Source organism: Galeopterus variegatus, unplaced genomic scaffold, assembly GCF_000696425.1.
Source record: "Galeopterus variegatus unplaced genomic scaffold, G_variegatus-3.0.2 Scaffold6472, whole genome shotgun sequence".
Lineage (NCBI taxonomy): Eukaryota > Metazoa > Chordata > Mammalia > Dermoptera > Cynocephalidae > Galeopterus > Galeopterus variegatus.
In genome coordinates, this window is record NW_007732583.1 from 33,625 (window position 1) to 56,400 (window position 22,776).

Here is a 22,776-nt window from a genome sequence, read left to right on the forward strand (position 1 = left end):
CAGTTCTCCCTAATATCACAGCCGTGCAGACGAAACTGAGAGAACTGCCAACTGGAAGATTTGGTTCATTTTCTTAACAGCATATATAATCTTCAGACTACAATAAAATAGATTAGAGAAAAACTGAAATAATCTTGTTTCTTCATAAATTGTCTTCCTTCATCCGCTCAATAATACATAACCGTGATAATGGGTATTTATAGTGTGTCCCATGCAAAATGGCCTTTGGGTTCGTAACCTAATATAATAAACAGATAATTCAAATAAAAAGACAGCATGGGCCAGTGGGAATGAGGAAAAGAGGCAAGAAAGACAAAAATCCATACTCTACTCAAAAATATTAATAAAACAAAGGGAGACCTGCTCTCTTTTCTAATGAATGAAAAATGCATTTAATTTAATCGGTTTAGTTTGAGAAATTATTTACTTTCACTTTCGCTCACGCTGGTGCTCTGGCTACTGCTGGAATTGATCATCTCCCCTAACAGCCAGCAGTGCTGTCATCAGTCGAGCTGGGTAGCATGAGGCCAGGCTGGCCTGTCCTGAAGAAGTGTGAGCTTCTCATCTTCCTTGGGCCACCTCAAAAGAATTTGGTACCCAATTAGGCCTTACCATTACCAGCATTAATATTTTTAATGTCTTGGTTTATTGACCATACAAGCCATATGGTACAGTCTTTTGGTAAAAGATGCAAATAAAATACATTAACAGTCAAAAATCTCCCTTCAATCACCTCCCTCCCCAAACTAACGGTGTTCAGCACTTTGCTCCCCAAGGAACTCACCATTAGACAGTTGAAGGCATCTCACTGCATTCCTTTCCCATGCATTTACATGCACATATGCAGTGGGTGCTATTTGTACATACATAAGGGTGGGGGGGAGAGAGAGAGATGTGCAATTTGTATTGTTTCTGTTTTCCATTATCACATGGTTTGGAGCGCCTTCAGTGTCAGTCCTAATGATCTATTCCATTTTATTTGGTGCCTTCAGGATATTCCATAGTATGGATAGCCCACATTTTATTCAATCATTCTACTATTAATGGATGTTTCCATCATCCAAAAAGGATTGTTAACTGTAATTGGAACAGAGACACAAAAAGCTCAGTCCTCTGCTACAGGCCAGAGCAACAGTACAGTCATGAAATAGTTAACCTTCAGGATAATGACTAAGAAAGTCTGAAGGAGAAAAAATGATTGACAAAGGCTAGTCTCTTGGGCCGGCCCGGTGGCGCACTGGATGGTGCGCAGATAGCCCACATTTTATTCAATCATTCTACTATTAATGGATGTTTCCATCATCCAAAAAGGATTGTTAACTGTAATTGGAACAGAGACACAAAAAGCTCAGTCCTCTGCTACAGGCCAGAGCAACAGTACAGTCATGAAATAGTTAACCTTCAGGATAATGACTAAGAAAGTCTGAAGGAGAAAAAATGATTGACAAAGGCTGGTCTCAGTCTTATAATGGTTAACCAGAAAAACAATTTTATAATTTTATCTTTTTAAAACTGGAAGTTTTACACATTAGGGAGGCTGCTCAGTAAGAAGAAATATTTGCTCTAAAATGTTTCACGATTATATTCATCCAGGATTATCTTGGCATCAACAAAAACAAAATAAAAACCAGGACAATAATAGTGACCATTTTTTGAGGAGGTAGTATATTTTCTAAATATCAGCCTCAGTCTTTGTCTTTTCAGAGAGAAAATTCTACTTTTGAACAATAGTCACGATTCCCTCTGTGCAGAGTCTCCATCACCCTCCTGGTTGGGAGCTTCTGTGTGTTCTTCTGTAGACTGTGGGTGACAGAGGTGTGGGGTGACAGAGGTGGTCTGCTCAGGAGGAGGCAAGTCGCACTGCAAGCCAATGGCCTCCTCCTTTGGGGAGAGGTCAAGGTAGCACCCTGGGGCCATGCAAAACACCTCCACTTGGGTGTAGCACACATGGAGCCTGGGGTGCACTTTCCCCAGGGCTCCTCCTAAAGGACTAAGCCATTATGATCAATGCTGAAATTCCAATTCCAGGGCTGCTGCTAGAGATAAAGTTTGGCTTCACCTCCTCCCAATGACGTCCGTCTCTATAATCCAGGAGTAATCAGTGCGGACACAGACTTAGCAAGGCAAATGTCCCCCTTTGCTCTATAATATAAACATGTTGTATTTGTTCTCTAAGCCTTTCCAAATAACAATGAGGATGGTAACAGTAGCAGGCAGCTAACATCTTCTGAGCACTTAATGTGTACGTCAGACATTGTGCTAACTGCTTCAGTAAGCCATATCCTGTCATCCTCACGATAACCTCATGAATTGTTGTCCTGTGTTTATTGCCATTTTATAATTGTGGTCATGTAGGCTTAAGTTAAATAACCTGTGCCGGGTTCCACAGCTCCTAGATGGTGAGGCCGGGAGTCTAGGACAGGTTATAGGACTCAGGGGCTCACAGCGTTTAATTATATGCTATGCTACATTCCACACCTGCCTCTGCATGGATAGTTTCTTTTGGAGGGCTTCCAGGCCATGAATAAATAAATAGATACGTAATTACGTAATTTTTTTCCCACTTCATCCTCAGGAAATTGATTTTGGATCTAAAGAAATACAGGTTGTACCTGTGGACGTGTCCTCCTCCTGTGTTTGGGATGCCTATCCAAGCTATGGCATGGGCTTCTGAGACCAAATACCTGAAAGCATCAAACTCTGATTAAAAAGTCTGTGAGCTCTGGTAGTAAAATAGATTGCTAGCTCTTCTTATTTCATTTTCTGGAATTGTTTATCAAAAAATAGCACAGGTCCATTTCCTACTGGCCCCAGATCACTTTGACCTGGTCCACATGTGCTCCTGAAGGATGCTTAAAGAGAAGTGCAAGCCACGGGGAATATGGGAATGAGATGGGGCGTACCAAGAGCAGGGCATTGTGAGTGGCACTCAGACCGGGCCCTCCACGAATGGACCTGGCTAAGTGTGGTCTGGTTGTTAGTGCCTGGGAACCATGTGACAGCAAAGGCGGGTGCCAGGCTACATGCACACAGAACCCCCAGCCCCATTACACAGTCACAGAGTGGTCTCCTAAAACATCTGGGCACCCACTATATCTATAGGAATGTTTGGGATAAGTCCCGCAAGAAAAACCCCAAAACCTCATTACTATGAAAGTTCAGAACTTTTGTTAATTTACTGAGTATAATGTTCTGTTTCATAAAACCTTTTTAAGTAATGGTAAGTATTTTGGGCCTCTGATATCAGCTAGAGAATTCAGAAAGCCATCTTTATACAGGTGGCTGTTTTTTGGGATATGTTATTTTTGGAGATGAAGGCGGGGCAAGTGTTGGAAAGCACAGATCACAGAGCACAGCCCATTGTTTGGGACTCTTGTTCCACCATTGACCAGGTCCTTTCTACCTGCGAAATGCAGAGGTGGAACTCTAATGTCCCATCCCACTGAGCGTCCCCCACCGTTAGAAAGATAAAAGAGAATCAAAGCAAATACCCTTTTCTTCTGTTCAAAGTCTCTTCTTTTTCTTCTTGCCTGGAGCACTTCTACTGAGCCTATCTATTTTTCTTCTGTGGCCTCTTGCACCAAAGCTGCCCATGTCACCTATAAGTCATGGAGGGAAAAACACGCGAACCATTACAAGGAAGCAAAAAAGGATAAAGGGCCTGGCAAACCCTAAGAATGCTGACCTGCAGCTATGCCATGAGAAAGTAAGACAGGGATGATTTCTATTTGAGAGGATAAAGGTTCGTGTGTTCAGCAAGCTAAGACATGTGTAGTTTTCAAGTAAGAATGATCAGAACCAAGTTTGAAATTGAAAAAAAAATTAAAGCGAATGTTTTGGTTTATCATTCATAAATGAATGTATTTTAGGCATGTTTCTTAACGAGTGGGAAATACAGAAAATAAATCAGTGGTGTTTGTTCTTTGCCAAATGCCTCCCTTAAGGTTGGGAGGTAAACAGCCTACCCAGGGCAGGGAGAGAGGAATGTGCGCCAGCGCTGCATTCGATTTGGTCAGCAGGTTTTCCGTTTCCACCTTGAGCAAACCAAGTCAAAGGCGGGATAAGGCTTTCGGAGGACAGTTTAGATCAGGCACTACACAGAGTGAAAAGAAAGAAGATCGTGGTATTCATCACCGACGTGGGATGACGATCAGCCTCCTGGCTGGCTGCATTCTTCCTCCCCTACCCCTTCCCTGTCACCCCACCTGCCGACCCCTCCCGCCCTGGGCTCCGGCTGGCCTAGGTCCCACCCAGGGCCTGGCCTTCTTGTTCCCGCCCTCCGCAGAGCCCTTCCGTGACCACTCGACTTCTCACGTCCTCCGGGTCCTGCTCCGGTGTCCCCTTCTCCGTGAGGCCTCCTTTGACCATCCCCTTGAACATCGTGACCTTTCCCAGCCTGCCTGTGTTTCTGCAGAGCACTGATCACCACCTGACATATTCTCTATTTTACTTATTTATATTTATCATCTTTTTTCTCCCTCTAAGAAGCAAACTCCATGAGGATATGTGGACAGGGCCTTTTGTTTTAGTCTGTGTTGTTCACTTTTATGGTTCCAGTGCTTAGAACAGTCTTGACTACAGTAAGCATTCCGGACGTATTTGTTGAATCAGTGAAGGGGTGATGAACACAACCCCCTACTCCTGGGGATTCATGGGGCCCTCATGGGGGGACCGCTGGCTCAGTTCTGTGTCACAGGCCCACAGCCTGGAGGGGCTGCATCTGGTCATCTCCAGAAAGGGGTAAGTCAGGAAGAGATAGGGACTTTGTGGGGAGGAGGTGGGGGTCATAGTGCTTAGGAACCGAGGGGTTATTTGTCCTGGAATTTATATCTTAAGGGCTCTTCAGAACAGGAGCTTTCCAAGAAATAAATAGGCTCTAATTCTTGAGAGAAAAGGTCTTGCTCTCACAACTTTCACCCTGCCAAGCTGGTGGTGTTATTTCTTGCACAAACCTAAAGAGAATAGGCAAGGTGTTTGGCCTTGAAATACATTCAGATTTTTTTCCTCCTGAATTTGATCTATGGATTAAATCTCATCTGTGACTCTGGTGATACCATTGTGAGCTTGCAGCCTGGCTGGCAGGGAAGGAGGAGAGAACACTGACCACTGCAGGAGGTAGTCCCAGGCCAGAATACACCAGGCAGTGCCTGGAGTGGAGACCAGCCCCTCACGGACCTTGTCAGGCCATAGAGTTGCCTCCTTGGGGAAAAGGTCCAAGAGAGATCGGTGGACAGAACAGGGTAGGAGTGTGAGAAAAAGCAGGAGTATTAATAGATTTATCTCCTGTGGCTTTTTCTAGATACAATTATCTGAAACTCAAAACACAAAAAATAAGCCTTAATTTTAGCAAATCCAAACTACTTCTTGTCACATGCTGCTTGCTCAACACAGAGAGTTAAAAAAAAAAATTCTTCCTAGACATAATTTCATTATAGCAGTTGACACACAGGCACAGCCACCACCCACCAGCCTTCTTGGACACTGATATGTCTCGCTGAGAAGAAATTTCTGGCCTCTGTGGCTTGATTCTGCAATTACCATAATCTCCTCTCTCCGGAGGCCGTAGCTGGTGGAGTGGATTAGTGCCCAAGCCTTTGGCGTCTCTGGAGAAGAGAGTTCAAATCCCGAGCTTAGGTCATAAGTAAAGATGAAGGGGGTTGGTCTAAGGGTTTATCCCCCTTTGGGAGCAGTGAAAGGCACAGCTAGTTATGATTATTAATCTTGTTCAGACGAGGCACTGCCAGAAATGTGCTGAGTTGATCCTCATCCAGAGAAACTGGCACAGCCCACAGGCTTCTGACTCTCTGAATTCACTCTGGGCTTTTTCAAACACAATGTGAATATTTTCAAAAGAAATCACAGTGTGACTGTTTGTTCACTGGCAGAGAAAAGCATATTATTTTGCAGAAGTGCCCATTTGGGCTCCAATAATTTAATGGAGATAAAGTAGTCTGTGATTATTAGCACATTATGAAAAGAGGGACAGATCCGTTCTCTTGCCTTTTCTTTTGACAGGTGTATTTCTACTGGATTTGCCGGGATGCGAGGACTTTTGAGTGGTTTGCTGATCTCTTACTCTCACTGGAAACACGGATGAGTGAACAAGGAAAAACCCACTTTCTGAGTTATCATATATTTCTTACTGGCTGGGATGAAAATCAGGTATCAATAAGACTCTAAGAATGAGCAATATTACCTAACTTGTCTAATGTAGAGCAAAGAGGAAATAGAATGAGCTATCTAGTTACCTGGTAGCATGAAAGAATTATGTTTATGTTCCTAAAAAGAAGAGAATAAAATAAAAACAGATTAGAAGGAACTATTCAAGTTGTAACCATAAAAGAACCTACAGTTAACTTGCTGAGGAATAGAAAAGAAAATAAACAGGTTGAACAATAGAAGACAATCCAGGGTTTGGAAATCCCAAATAAATTTGCATTTGTCATTTTAAGAGTGACATCAAGTGAATCTACTGATTGGCTATATTGTCTTGTTGAGTTCCTAACTGGTTCTAATTCTATGCTTTGAGCTGTTCAGAGTTAAACAGAAAAGATTCCTGTGTGTTTACATTTGACATTTTGTATTGTAAAATATGTGAGCATCTACAGAAAATAATTATTACAAATACATGATTTGTCTAGAGATTTCTTTTTCTTAAGGTGTTCTTAGAAATTGTGTGTATGTATGTTTATTTACCTAAGATCAAAATGATCTTCTGTTTTGGCAGGTGTTCTGCAGTGTATTGTATTAATGAAATATTAAGATTAAATTTTCTGAAAATAATGTAAATCAAAATATTGACTATGGTAATATTTCAATGTTGATAATATTGAATGATGATTATTACATTTTAATCCATTTTAACCCCTTAAATATGTGAGTTAACAATGAAGTGATTATTAGGTTACAAAATGTGTATTCTTTTTTTTTTTTTTCCCTTTTTGTCTTTTTTCGTGACTGGCAACGGATTGCAACCCTCAGTGTTGCGCCCATACCGGACCGGGACCGGCAACGGGATTGCAACCCTCGGTGTTGCTCCCGCACCTCACTCAGCCAGTGAGCAGCCGGTCTGTAGCAGTGCACCACCGGGCCAGCCCCAAAATGTGTATTCTAACCAGCACTTCTGTAGCAGCTATTATTGATATGTATTTTTAAGGAAAGTGTATTTAAGCAGAGGAGATTTGCATTAATCACTAAAATTTAGAAATAATGCTCTGTGTGTGTTTCTCTCTCTTTCTCTCTCTCTCTCTCTCACTCTCTCACACACACACACACACACACACACACACATGCATGCACATGCATGCACTGGCCCTATAGAATAGAATATTACTATAATTTGACTCTGCTTCTGCAAATGAATAAGGTTTCACTAGAAATTCAGTAGCTTAATGAATTTTTATGGTCTTATTTGCAGTCCTCCTTAAATATTTAATCCTCTGGGATAATTCGAAATGTGGGTTTCTTGGGAACTGGGCTTGAAACATCTTAATGAATTAAATAGTGTTAATTATGTTTTCCAAACAAACATTTTCCTTATTCAAATGGGATTTTTGACTAATGATCTATTTGGTGAAGGACAGACACAGTCTTTTGCTTTCTAGTACCATGCTTGCTCTTCCTCTTCTAAAGTCACTTGATCCCGTGTCCATGTAGGCTCTCCCTGTCACTTGAGAGTTACAAGACAGAGGTTCTCATACACAACCCTGTCCCCTCCCATCTCTGCCACTTTCAAGAATATGCTATAAAATACTTTTTTTTCTTCCTAACTACAAGTAAATTAAAATAGGTGTCTTCTTAAATTTTTACCATGACATTTTGGAAATTCTTTAGACTCCCAAATTTCAGGCAAGAAATCACTCATCTCAACATTTAAGGAAAAAATACTTGGTGCATTCTGTCAGTAAAGAATCTAGAGGCTGTTTTAGAAACAGCCAATTGTTAAACTAAATTCAACAACCTCAAAGTGGCAAAATGACAAGAACAGAAGGGACAGATGGAAGAGGTATTACAAAGGGCAAATCAACAGAGTTTAGAGATTAATTGAACATTGGGCTGAGAAATATGGAACAAATAGAAGTCCAAATGTTTAAACATCACTGATTGGCCCTACCACAAACCTAAGTAAGGAAGGCCCTTTTGCTGATGAGCTAATGCCCAAACCTCCTAGCGAGTCCTTTAAGTCCCTTCCCAGCTTGACTCCTTCTGTCCTACCCTGTGATGTTCCTCTGGAACCAGAGCCACCAAGCGGTGCATATTCGCCCCTCATGCAGCACCGTTTACTGTGCCATGTCTTTGCTCACGCTGCTCCCCCTCTGTCACTTAATGCCCTCTGACATTTCATCCCCCCCCCTTTGCCTGGAGTCCTATTCCCAAACTGTTTTCCAACAGTAGCCCTGCTCTGTGGAGTTAGGCTTACCGATGGCAACTCCCGGAGGCATGGATTTGCATGATTTCACCTGCCATTGTCTACAAGCCTGTCAGGGCACTTCCATTCTTTTTGTCTGAATTTCCCCAGCCGTGGCTGCCTTCTTAGACTGAAGAGAAAGCCAGCCAGGAGAGCCAGGTTTGCTGTGGGAACTCAAGGCATGAGTGGAACCCAGCGGGATTGTTACCCAAACTGGTCAGGATCAGGAAGAATCAAAGGTGAGGGCAAATTGAGCAGGAGGGGGTAAGGCACGTGAGCTCCAGAGCTGTCACTGGGTGTAAGGTAAGGTATGAGCACAGGGACACAAATCCCAGGAGGGAAGAAGCAAGGTAGCTACCAGAATTCAGCAGGGGAAAACAATGACAGCCACGTAAAAATGATCACGGGGGACTGATATGCTCCAGGCTGTTACCTGTTGACCACGAGCTACATGATAACTGGGTGCATACCCTCAGCTTGGAGGCAAACAGTTGGGCACTGAGCTCCAACCATGCCTCTGGTTATGCTCGGGCCACCATGTCCTGTCTTCCAGATTCAACGTCCTCCCAGCACACGGAACGGGACAGTAGACATCAAACCGTTTCAACCCAGGAGGCAGATCTGATTGTAAGACTCAGTTTCTTCCCAGACACTTCATAACACTTTAATCTTGCAACGCCCTTCTCAAATCCCCAGGATTTGATATTAAATGAATAGGAATAGCAGGTGGAGATTAATTTTTGAGAAGTTTGGCAGAAAGAAGGAAGTTCACTGCTTTCTCTTCCTTAACCACATTTACTATATTACTCTCACTCTTCTGAAGAAAAATATTCTTTCTAGGCTAATATTATTGCACACCTACTACAAATAATGGAGACATTTTACTCCAGTAAGGCCCAATACAAAGATACATGAGATATGGTGCTTAACCTGAAGCACAAGATTGGTGATATCTGCTAATAATAATAAGCATTTCTAACCCAGTAAAATACATTTTTTGCATTAAGCCTACAAATGAGTGTAATTATGTAAGGTAAGGTATGAGCACAGGGACACAAATCCCAGGAGGGAAGAAGCAAGGTAGCTACCAGAATTCAGCAGGGGAAAACAATGACAGCCACGTAAAAATGATCACGGGGGACTGATATGCTCCAGGCTGTTACCTGTTGACCACGAGCTACATGATAACTGGGTGCATACCCTCAGCTTGGAGGCAAACAGTTGGGCACTGAGCTCCAACCATGCCTCTGGTTATGCTCGGGCCACCATGTCCTGTCTTCCAGATTCAACGTCCTCCCAGCACACGGAACGGGACAGTAGACATCAAACCGTTTCAACCCAGGAGGCAGATCTGATTGTAAGACTCAGTTTCTTCCCAGACACTTCATAACACTTTAATCTTGCAACGCCCTTCTCAAATCCCCAGGATTTGATATTAAATGAATAGGAATAGCAGGTGGAGATTAATTTTTGAGAAGTTTGGCAGAAAGAAGGAAGTTCACTGCTTTCTCTTCCTTAACCACATTTACTATATTACTCTCACTCTTCTGAAGAAAAATATTCTTTCTAGGCTAATATTATTGCACACCTACTACATATAATGGAGACATTTTACTCCAGTAAGGCCCAATACAAAGATACATGAGATATGGTGCTTAGCCTGAAGCACAAGATTGGTGATATCTGCTAATAATAATAAGTATTTCTAACCCAGTAAAATACATTTTTTGCATTAAGCCTACAAATGAGTGTAATTACTTCCTCCTTTATTTATAAAAAGCTTCTATTTTTTTCTAAATTCATCTGATACCACAATTTTTATTTTAGGCTATTCACATTGCTTTACATTGGGATGAAAATACAGACGTGATTACAGGCTTAAAGCAGAAAACCTTCTATGGGAGACCTAACTGGAACAGTGAGTTCAAGCAAATAGCCTACAACCACCCCAGGTAAGACAAGCTCTCTTTCCTCTGCCTGCTGGGAGCCTCCCTAGAGAAACACCAGTTGCTGCTGAAATGGGAAATTAATCTGCAGTATTGTGCATCTTGTCTAGAGATAACATCTACCTTTGAAAAGGTGGTCATGGTATAGGAACCACAAACTCGGCTTGCAACCTCTGACTATTATTGACTATGATGAAATTTTTTACACTTAACCTCAATTTAAAGATGCTATTTATGGGAGACCTAACTGGAACAGTGAGTTCAAGCAAATAGCCTACAACCACCCCAGGTAAGACAAGCTCTCTTTCCTCTGCCTGCTGGGAGCCTCCCTAGAGAAACACCAGTTGCTGCTGAAATGGGAAATTAATCTGCAGTATTGTGCATCTTGTCTAGAGATAACATCTACCTTAGAAAAGGTGGTCATGGTATAGGAACCACAAACCTCTGCTTAACTGGCTTGCAACCTCTGACTATTATTGACTATGATGAAATTTTTCACACTTAACCTCAATTTAAAGATGCTATTTCTTAAATTAGAAATGCCTTCAAGAAGACTTTGGTGAATACAGTTGATCTCTAATTACCCAACTGGAGAGTTTACTTATGTCCAACTGTATCTAGCATGTCTAGCAAAAGCAAAACACTGAGGGTTGTGATCCGTTGCCGGACACGAAAAAAGACAAAAAGAAAAAAAAAAAAGATGCTATTTCTTAAACTAGAAATGCCTTCAAGAAGCCTTTGCTGAATACAGCTGGTCTCTAATTACCCAACTAGAGAGTTTACTTATGTCCAACTGTATCTAGCATGTCTAGCAAAAGCAAAGAGAAAATGTTGGTGGTTAAAGACCCTGGAACTGGAGTCCAAGTGCTTGGGTGTAAATTCTGTTTATACCTTTTCAACTGGACAGGTTTACCTTGGACAGGTTATCTATCCTGGTACTGACTCAGTCTCCTCCTCTGCAAGCTGCAAATAATCACAGTGTTTACCTCCTAGGATTCTGCAAGGATTAAATGAATGAATACATGTAAGGTGCCTATAACAGTGCTTTGTATGGAGTACTGAGTAAACGTTCACTGCTGTCATTACTATTATTATCATTGCTGTGGGTTGAATGTGTCCCCAAAGTTCATGTGTTGGAGTGTGTTGGAGACTTGATCTCCATTGTAACAGTGCTAAGCGTGTGAAATCCAATTATGGTAACTGAAAGGTGGGACCTTTAGGAGGTGATTGTGAGGACTGTACCCCTGTGAATGGATTAATCCATTGATGGTTTAAGGGGTGGTCATGGGTGTGGTTCTGATGCTTTGTAAGGAGAGTGCACAAGCAGGTTAGTTCTCTCTTGCTCAGCCATCCACTATGTGATACTCTGTGTCACTGTAGAGAGTCACCACCAAGAACAAGGCCCTCACCAGATGTATTCTCTGGACCTTGGATTTCTCAGCCTCCAAACAGTAAGAGATAAATTTCATTTCTCTATAAATTACCCAGTTTCAGGCATTCTGTTATGAGCCACAGAAACAGACTAGTACAATTGTCATTTCAATTACTACTATGATTATTATCATTACGTAGTAAACTTTGGTGTAGAGAAGGAAGAACACTTGCTCTGGGGCCTCATGACTGGTATGAAGTCTGTACTTGCTGTTCTAGAATTTACTAACTATGTGGCTTCGGACAAGGTAGTTTATTCAAGCCTTTGTTCCCATTGCAAAATACGAATGATAATATCCATTCACAGTGTGTGTTCGTAATTTAAAAATATACATAGTATGTCGAAGAGCTTGGTAAAGTGTAAAGCAGTAATGCAAACAGTTATTGTTGTTTTTATATGTCTCCTAAGCCAATCTTTGTTCTGAATCCTCACCGTCTATGGTTCCTGAAAATCAGCATGTCCTCATATTGTCTTCATTAAAGAACAGTCTCCATATCTGAAAAACGATCTGAAGGAAGGGGAAGAGTGTGCCATGTGTACCACTGGGAGAGAGCACTTGGCCAAGCCCGGAGGCAGGAGACACAGCTCCTGGCATGATCCAGGAGGCCAGTGGCTGGAACAGAGGAGGTGGGAGGGGGAGTAGCAGGGCCCGGCTTTTAGGAGAGGTAGTGGGGACAGTGGCAGGTCATTAAAGATTGCGGGTTTTATTCACAGAGGGGAAGCAACCTAAAGTCTCGAGCAGAAGAGAGATATGGGTGTGAAAGAATAGATTGGAAGGGGCCAAGACAGAGAGGGAGAGGCCAGGGAAGAGTAAGCCCTGGCAGTAGCTTGGATTAGGGGCAACAGTGGGGGTGGCGAGACGCAGCTGGATTCTAGATGTTTTCTGAAGGTTGAGCTGATGTGACTTGCTGATGGACAGGATGTGAGGCATGACCCAACTAGCATGAAGTCACCACTTACTAATAGAGCAGTGACGGTCAGAGGAGCTGGTTGGCAGGTGTGGGATACCAGGAGTTCCAGTTCTGGCATGTTCCTCTTAAAATGCCTGTCATGCATGCAGGTGCAGGGGTCAAGCAGGCAGATGAATATAAGAATCGAGAGTTCAGGGGAGAAGGTCAGCTGGAAGTGTCGGCACCTAAGCTGTGTTTGGAGCCGGGAAACTGGATGGGATGACCAAGGGAGATTGACAGCAGTTCCAAGAACTACAATGTATGGAGGGTGGAGAAATATGTTCTCTACTTTCAGGTCCCAGAATTAATAGATATTACTCTTATCTACCTCATTAATCATGCCACTTAGGCATTTTCCATGTTGCTCCCACCTCAGATCTTGCTCTCACTCAGCCTAGAATCCAGTTCTGGATTCTCCACCTTCTCTCCAGATGGGATGCTTCCAACCCATCCTGGCTTCAGGACCTCAGAATCCAGTTCCTGTGTGCTCCTACTCAACATCAGCCCTGGTTCCTGACCCCCAGAGTCACCACCCCTCACCCCACCCCATCTGGTTCTTGTCCAGAGCACAGATGAAACAATTTCATCTGCGGTTTCCTTAAAAAGATCATAGGTAGAAAGTAACAAAATATTACAAGCTCATATGTGACAACCAGGTTTTGTTGTTGCTAGGTTTCCTTTTGAGAAAAAAAAAATCTTTGATAAATGTTTTATACTCCTTTTTCAATTATCACAGAGTGAATTTTCCTACTCTGCAGGCTTTTGGCACAGACACATATATCTTGGTTTTAAGGTCTCATAGACAGTCCCACTCTTCATTATGATTGTCCCTTATTGACATCCCGCATTGTATTTGTTTACGTTTGTTGCATATGAAGTTTGTAGCTCAGTGGGGAAGGCCTTTCAAAACAAGCCATTTAATTATCTCTCTTCCCTCGGAAAGGTGTGAGCCAAAAACACAGAGCATCAAGAGACCAGGGGTAAAACTGGGCTTGCACAAACTCTGCCGAGAAAATTATGTTGTGCAGTGCTGAAAAGTGAGGCTGTCCAAATTTTTCAGGCAGTGAGGAGTCGAAAACAGTTTTAAGGTGGGAAAACTATATTGCTGTCACTTTCTGGTTGCTCTTGTGAGGAGCACGTTCATTGCTTTTCAGAAGCCGTCATCAAAGATAAGTGCATAAATATAGCTAATGCCCAATTACATTTTTCAGCACAGTAGCCATGCAAACTCTCTCTCCCTGATGGATTACTTCATCTTTTCCAGGGCAGAAAAGGCCCACAATGTTTGGATGTCACTGAATCAAGCCTCTACAGCATACTACCTAGCCCTAAATTTTTTAAATATAGTATCTGTAAAGCCATAGATGCTAGAACACGACAACTCGTTATATAGCTTCAAGCATCAATGTAATTAGTATGAGACATATGTAGGCAAAGTCAATTATTATTTTATCCCTCGAATGCCACATCCTTGGGAAAACACAAGTCACCAGTAAAAAGCTTAGCACCACCCTTCCAAAAGACTTAAAATGACCTCCTTAAAATAATTTTGTTTTCTGCCTTGTAAAAGAAGATTTATGTTTAATGAAGCTTTTAATGAAGAAATCTCGGAAAGCGAATGCCAATAAAATCTAATTTTTAAACAAGAAAATCTAATACTGAGAAGTATTTCAATATGCTGGCCTTTGTCCAGATATAAATGAAACACACAATCCAATTACTATTCTGCACAAAGGACATAGTAACATTAATTTTTCTCAAGATGGTTATTAAAGAGATAAACACTATGTTTTCCCTTATTATGTCAAGGATATGTTTGTTCCCAAGCCTACTTGGCTACTCTCACACGACAGGTCTGTTCTGTCATTAGCTCATATCTTTTGGCAAAGATGGGTCAGAAGGAATTGGTGGATTTGTTAGTGGCCTCAGAAAAGGTTCTTTGTTCTTGAGGGCCTTTGAAGTAGGCTCTCAACCTACATTCATCAGCGCGAAGCCAAGGATTCTTAGGACTTACTTTTTTATTTGTTAGTGGCCTCAGAAAAGGTTCTTTGTTCTTGAGGGCCTTTGAAGTAGGCTCTCAACCGCTTCATTCATCAGCGCGAAGCCAAGGATTCTTAGGACTTACTTTTTTTAAAACGTTTACCTGTTCGCTCAAAGCTAGAGTTTGTTCTTGTTCTAAGAAGAAAGAGTTAAATCAAAAGAATAAAGGGAAAAGGGGCAAAAATATTTTTTATAGAACATGAAAAACAGCACCAAAAATAAAGCTTGAAGGGAAACAGATCAAAGAGAGTAGAGCAAGCTAGAAAGGAGCCAGAAAATTGCAAAAATAACAGTAATGGAGAAACAAATTGATGAGTATCAAAATGAATACAAATAAGGAAGGGGAAGAAAAATTAAAAATAGATCAAAGACAAAGTAGAAAATAGGAAAGCGTATTCTGTTGTTTTTATTTGTAATTAATTTTGGTAATTATTTCAGCTGTATTACAAAAACACAAGTATAATTTTAAAAGTAGTAAGTGGATGTATAAAAAAATAAGTCTTTTACTGATATGCCCAAACTTACATGCATGTGACAATTGTTGTATGTTACTTGTTAGACAAGCACAAAAAAGTACTCTAAACACAAAAACTATAAAAATTATTCTCCCAATTAAAATATAACAGGCTAATTAAATACATGCATTGACATCTATGTTTACCAATCTATAGAAATATGGCTTTTACAAAAATGAAAGTGTATTTTATTTTTTGTAAATGTTCTCAATATGCTCTCAAGCTTTAACCAAATGCTCAAAACATCAGGGAATCATTTCCAAGAAGGTAGACAGAATAAAAATAAATATATCTTTATCACATCTACTTACTTTTTGATAAACATACATTGTACATGTACTCAATCTTCTGAATTTCTGTATCTGTTTTTTTAATTACTTGAATAAAATGATTTTCTATAGGCCTTCAGTCTTTGATCTTACACTTCCGATATTTATAGTTTGCTGCTTTTGACCTATCTGCTAAAAACTTCACCATGCCTTGTAGGGGTAAACTTTATGTAATTAATTACCATAAAAACTTTAAAGATTTGACCTTTTTCTTTTCATAACTTCAGTAGCAGTGTTTCTTTTATCTTGAAATAAAAAATAAAGAATAGAAGGGTACTGCCATTTGTTAGAACAGTTCAGCCCAACCCAACAATGAAGAAAGGTGTTGACTTACCATACGAGTGGGGGCTTCTAATCCATATTGCATGAATGTATTTTAGACCACCCATTGTTTTCAGAAATGTAAAAATACCTTTATACTAAATTAAGTAAACGTGTCCATCTGGAATCCCATTTGCTTGTGTGCACGCCCTTCAATTCTCATTTGTATGTGCATATGTGCAAAGTGTTTTTACGTGATATTTTTAAGAAATTAACATTCTGATTATAGCACACAGAGCCCTTTATCTAACAGGATATCCTGTACACTCATTATATGACTAAAATGTTCAGAATATTTCAAGAAATAGACAACTGAAAATCTAACACATGATAAACTATAGGTTTATGGGAAAAATAAAACCACCATAAATTTATGTGATATGAATTTTGTCCCCCAAGTTTTATGTATTAGTAGCTTCCTTCCCCAGTGTGACTGTTAACAGGGTGGAAAATCTTATTATGATAATTGAAAGATGGGGCCTTGGAGAGGTGATTGTGAGGACCATACCTAGTGAATGGATTAATAATGGTGGTCAGGGATGTGGTTCTGAAGGCTTTAAAAGGAGAGCACGTGAGAGTCTCTCTGTCTCTGATCCACCATTCTCTGCCATGTGAGACCCCTGCATTGATGTAAAGCCACCACCAAAGAAGACTCCCATCAAATGTGTTGTCTGGACTTCGGACTTCCCAGCCTAAGAAACTGTCAGCAATAAATTTTGTTTTCTTATAAATCACCCAGTTCCAGATATTTTGTTATAAGCAACAGAAACAGACTAAGACATTATAATATTGATATTGTCAGATATTTAAACAGTACCTTTCCACCAGACGGCATCCAGCTTCCTGGTTGTAATCAAGTGAAGATTCAACGGAAATTATTGGAATTACTCCTTTTATGGTAAGGGGGATAGGGAGGTAGATGAGTACAGGGTGGATTTATCATTACTCTGCAAAGTTTCTTTGATGGTATTATCTACTACATCATTGATTATGGCAAAATATTAGGTTATCTATATATAAAAGTGTATATATTTTAGTATTTTATTGGGGTGAGGAGGGGACAGTGTTGGCAAAACATGGTTCTACATTCCCTAGGAGCCAATGCTGCAATCCAGTTGCATTCAGTTATCTCCCCTCCTTGACTATAAGCTCCTCAAGGACAGCACTTTATCTATGCACCTCAGAGCCTAGCACAGTGGCCAGCATGAGCAAGTGGGACAGTGGGATGGACGAGAAAGCTGCAGTAAGAGTCCCTGCACTACAGCTCTGGCTGCAAAAGAGGATGGAGTTGGTGGGAAGTGGTCAGGAAAAGTGTGAGCATTGTTAGGGACGTCTGCAGCTCCCAATGAACAACTGAATAATTAGGACGCAGAGAAAAGTAATGTAGCAGGCTGCCACAAATTGACTAGGAGATAGGTTATAAAAAAAAAAAAAAGCTGGCTAGCACAATTATCATCTGCGGTTATGGAAAAAAAGGTGCTGTACAAAATGTAATTATGTGATGAATCACTTGGAGGCATTTCTAATGAAAAACATTCACTAGGAAGGATTAACCCAAAGTCGTGTCCATTGTCTGATACAGAGTTTGTAGCTCTCGTTGTCCTTTTTCTAGACCTCCATAAATCCACGGGAAGCTTCTGTTTATCGATTTTATTTGCAGAATGCACTCAGGATATAAAGTAATTTGATTTTTTTTAAATGGGGTTTAGGGTCTGCCCCTACAGGGTTATAACTTACCAAGCATAAAAGCCAACGCATAAAAACAAACATACAATTTAAAGAGAGAAGGGCTCACAGCAGCAGAACCTGGGACTCCGTGAGCTGGTGGGATTACTCCCGGGTGCACTCAGGCTCCTATATATCTGCTGGGCGGAAATCTCCTGGTGGGTGATATTTTGGATGTCTTTCATGCATGGCATCACTGAACTGTTTTGAAAAATGCACCAACCCCACAGAGAAGTGCACAATAGACACTTAGCAAATATAGCAGGGGAAAGGAGGATTTTCTTTATTGTATATCAGAGCTAAAAATAATGCTGTGAATGTTACCCATCTTTGCAGCTTGTGTAAAATTTGTCCTTTTCTCATCAAAGTCAGCAGCCCAGACTGATCGATGCCATTAATGTTGTCCCTGATCTGGCTCCTCACGCATGTGCAAGCTCTGCAGCTTGCAGGCTGTAAACTGAAGAATGGCACCTTGAGTTTTTATACTTCTTTTGCAGGGTATTTTTTTTTAATTCTCAGCAATTGTGGGTAATTAAATTTTATAGAAGGATTTTTTCTTTACCGACACCATTAGGGTTCTGGTGCACTTGTCTGTTGCTTCATAAAAGAAGAAAAAAAACTGCCACATCTGTGCCTTAACCACTCTGAGTGGATTCTTGGCTCTGTGATTCACAGTATGCAGTTGTGACAAGAAATCTCCATACTTGGAATCATACATGCCTAGGAGGGTAAGCAAGGCAAGCCATGGAATGCCAGGTGTGGGGATAGTAGGGCACAGAGAATGAGCAACGGGCTGACCTTTCCGCCTTAGCAGAAAGTAGGTCATGAACAGCCTTTGTGTGTGATTGCATAACTGTGACAGTTATGGACCCTGAGTACAGAAGAGTGTGTACTCAGCTGTGCAGTGTAATGGCCACAACTTCAAAAGAAGCAGAGGGGCTGTGAACTGCTGGGGACACCAGTGGTACACCTGCAGCCAGCAACCAGAATCCTTTGAAACAGAGTCTTAAAGGCAGAGCATCAAAGAGCCTCATCAGGTTCTGCAAGTAGTTACTACGGCCACAGACAAAAGGGTGGTCTTAACCTGTTGGGAATGGGCCCGTGGGCAATCTCTTTGGTGACATCTACACTAATGGAAAAATACCACCACCCATAACAGCATCTTTGAAAATAGATGCAAGGATACCTCTGGGCATCTGACACAAAGAAAAGCTGTGACTCCTCAGTGGGAAGGGTCTCACCTGACCATCTGTCATTCAAAGTGTTTCAGTCCAGAGCTCAAAAAACATAGTGCTGATCCCAGTAAGTCTGTAATCACCTCTGGGTTAACACCCGACATCCCATTTCTGTTCAGCTTTGTGGAGCAGGCAGACACCAGCAGACAGCATGTGGAATAATATCATGAGCTAACAGTTCCTGAGAACTCACTGTGTGTCAAGCACAGGGCCAAAGGCTGAACCTGCGAGGTCTTGTCTGATCTTTGCAGAGATTCTAGGAACTAGGTATTATAATTTCCCCCATTTGTAGATGAAAAAACGGGAGCTTTGAGAAGATAATTAATGTGGCCAATGTCACCCAGCAACAAAGTGGAGGAACCAACAACACTCTTAACGATTGCCTTTTATTTCCATAAACACTTTAAAATTGCTTCATTAAGTCATAAACTCATATTTTTTAGTAGGAATATTTTCAGAGAAAATACTCTCTTGAATTTAGCCATGGCAATGATAACTTTGAAAGTAGTACTTACGCATTTTAAACATATTGTCATTTATAAATGAAACCCTTTCATCAATTCCTTTGAAGCTAGAGTTTGAAATGTGATTGAACCATCAAGTTCTGCTATGGACATTATGGTCCTGGAACACATAATTAAAATGTGGCTATAATACATGGCAGAGAATCATATGGGTATATAAGCCAAGATGAACCAGGCCGTATGGGCACTTTCCAACAAAAGCTAGGTCTGAAGAAATACAGGCACTGTAGTGGGCTGGTTCCGGAGTCCAAAGAATTTCTTTAAGACATTGTTTCTCAAAGTGTGGCTCACAGGACCATCTGTTTCACTGTTACCTGGGGGTCCATGCTAAACAAGCATTCGTTAGATTTGAGCCTAGGAATCTACATTTTAACAATTTGCCTAGATGATTTTATGCACAGTAGAGTTTGAGAACTTTTGATCTCAATTAGAGTAACTAATTCAATTTATGCCAGAGATTGGAAAAATGCTACAAGAAATAGTAATATCCAAGATGAGAGAAAAAAGACAGTCTCTATAAATCCCTGTAGAGACTGATACATCCTACCTTCCAGAGGCAACCTAAACCCCTGCCCCTATGCAGTATTTATAAGTAAGTCACAAGAGATTTGAGCTGCCTTGGAACAGTCACTATATGGAAAAATATCTCTTCAACGCTATTTTCTGAAATGTCAGAGTTAGGAATGACAGTGTTTGGGTGACTACATATTCAGCAATGTCTTTTTCCTTTTCAGCCTTCCTTTTGACCATCTTTGAAAATTAAAGTAATTCCAACAGGAGAAATAAATTACTCTAGCATAAATTTTATTATCTGTAAGAAAGGTAGGGTTGCACAGGATATTAGTGATAACTAACCTTTTAAAACCTTTTGAATGCAGTATCTCATTTGCTTTTGATAAAGCATAGTAGGTGGTTGTTATCATCTCTGTTTTACACATGTGGAAACTGAGGTCTAGTTCTTTGCCCAAGACCACACAGATAATAATCAGCACAATCATTTATTCATTCATTCAGCAAACATGTATTGATTATCTACTGTATGCCAGACACTTTTTCAGGTGCTGGGATTACAGTGAAGAGGAAAACAGATCAGGTTTCTGCTTTCAGGGAACTTTCATTCTAGTCCAGATCCGAGAGGACATTAATGAAGGTCACCTGACCAAAAATCCAGGTGATGCCAACTCTATTTCAAAACCCCGTGCATAGGAGGAGATCGAATAACCTCATCACAAAGAAATGATTAAGTTCCATCATGATGAATATGCTAATTACCCTATTTGATCTCACACATTATATACCTCTATTGATACTCAGCACAAATATGTATAATCAATATGTTTCAATGAAAAAAAAAAAGCACAGTCATCATGGCCCCTTCCAACATCGATCTTCTTGGCTCCACCTACCTGTGTGGTTCTGGGCATAATAGGATTCTGGGGACCTGGGAGAGAGCATGGTGCTGAAAGTAGGAAAAAGCAATCTAAGAAAAAAAGGAAGTGTATGGAGAAAAATAAATAACCTCACAACCACAACCACTTAATTTTATAGTTCTGTCGTGGCTTCTGGCTGGCCTTGCCCAGAGTAACACTTTCTTTCCATTCCTTGCCCCTACTGCAGCAGCAGCATTGGCGTGTTCTTCTGTGGACCCAAAGCTCTCTCAAAGACCCTTCAAAGGATGTGCCGCTTGTATTCCTCGGCTGACCCCAGGGGTGTTCATTTTCATTACAATAAGGAAAGCTTCTAGACTTTGGAGGTAAAATCCATGCATGGTGTAAGTGGCTGCAATCGTAGGTCAGGGGTCAGGCAACTTTTCCCTGTAGAGAGCCAAATAATAATCATCTTAGGCTTTCTGGATCATATAGAATCAATTGTAACTACTCAACTCTGCTACTGTAATGCTCCAAAGTAGCCACAAACAATAAGGAAAATGAAAGGGAATGACTGTGTTATAATAAAAGTTCATTTAAGGCCACTAAAGTCAAATTTCATATAATTTTCTTTTTTTTTAACAATTTAAAAATGTAAACATCCTTCTTAGCTCATGGGCCATCCAAAAACAGGTGGAGAGCCAGATTTGGCCTTTCTGATCCCTGACACAGATCATTTTTCCCAAACTTGTTTTCATGCTTAACATTATATTCAACATGGAGACTCATATTACTGCTTGGCTTGAAGTCTCCTTTAGAAGTCATTTTCATTACCCTGATGGCAGAGACACCTGCCTTATATCCAAACCCAATCTTTTCTGCTTTAAATTTGAGCTTCTTTGTGCTTTTTTAAATTCTCTATGGACCAGAGAAATCATCAATGGGGGTTATCTTTTACAAAAAATGTCCTTATATACTTGAAAATGATAATAACATTAATCCTCATCTATCCCATTTGTAGTCCAAACAATACTAAATTCTTAAACTTTCAACCAAGAATATATATTCTAGCCCTTCAATTTTCTTGTTGCTCTTCAAATTCAGTTCCATTTCTTCACATCCTTTTATTTATTTATTTATTTATTTATTTATTTATTTATTTATTTATTTATTTATTTTTAGTGTTCCAAAGTTTATTACAAATAACAAAGAGTTTATAGGCAGAAAAGGCTGAAGAAAGCAGAAACAAAGAACAGAAAGTGGATTGGCCATTTCAAAATTACTTTCCTTGTAGGGTGTGGAAGAAGAGACAGAACAGTAGAAAAATAACATCAGGGGACTTCAGGCTGTCTCTTTTCTATGATGATTAAGGCAGAGCAAACCTCATGATCAGACCTACTGAAGATTTAAACTAGCCTGTTGGGGGATATTGGCTATTATCTTTCTCCTGACTTCTGGAAGTTCAGACCAGAGCCTAAGTGACGTGGGATTTAGCAGGGCGGACTCCATTTTGGTTATTAGTCTGGTCTGTTGGGGACTAGTACAGAACTTGGTCCAAACAATGGCCCTCAGTAATTTTCATTTAACAATTCCCCACTTCGAGCCATGTTCTCATGACCAAAATTTAGAGCATCAGCACCACTCTCAGTTACTATCACTCCAGTTCGTCTCAGCATGTCATTCGTTCCATTCATAGGTTAAAGTGTCCTCTTTATCATGCATTTCTTTGTATTTTGGTTGTTCTAGCCCATCTGACCATTTGACATTCGAGGGGTGGCTGCACAAAACATTTAAAAGTTTTGAGAGAATACAGTGTACCAGGGACCTTAAGGTATCAGATACAACAGGCAAAGTTTAATGTTTGCCTTGGTTTGCTTCCTAGCATCGAGATTTTAAAAGTCTAATCTGATATTCCTTGACAAATTTCCAGCAAAACAAAATTAAAGAGCTTATGTAGTTATTTCTGCCGGATTTATGTAAGTAAC

General features: G+C 40.6%; 1 protein-coding gene across 1 annotated transcript in view; it reads left to right on the forward strand.

Moving 5' to 3' along the window:
• NOX3 (NADPH oxidase 3) overlaps window positions 1-22,776 on the forward strand; it is a gene marked incomplete at its 5' end in the record, with an annotated part of 58,018 nt that overhangs the window by 33,470 nt on the left and 1,772 nt on the right. The window contains 3 exon segments of the mRNA XM_008590932.1: window positions 6,016-6,162; window positions 10,235-10,359; window positions 21,042-21,195. Coding sequence (XP_008589154.1) covers window positions 6,016-6,162; window positions 10,235-10,359; window positions 21,042-21,168 — 399 coding nt within the window.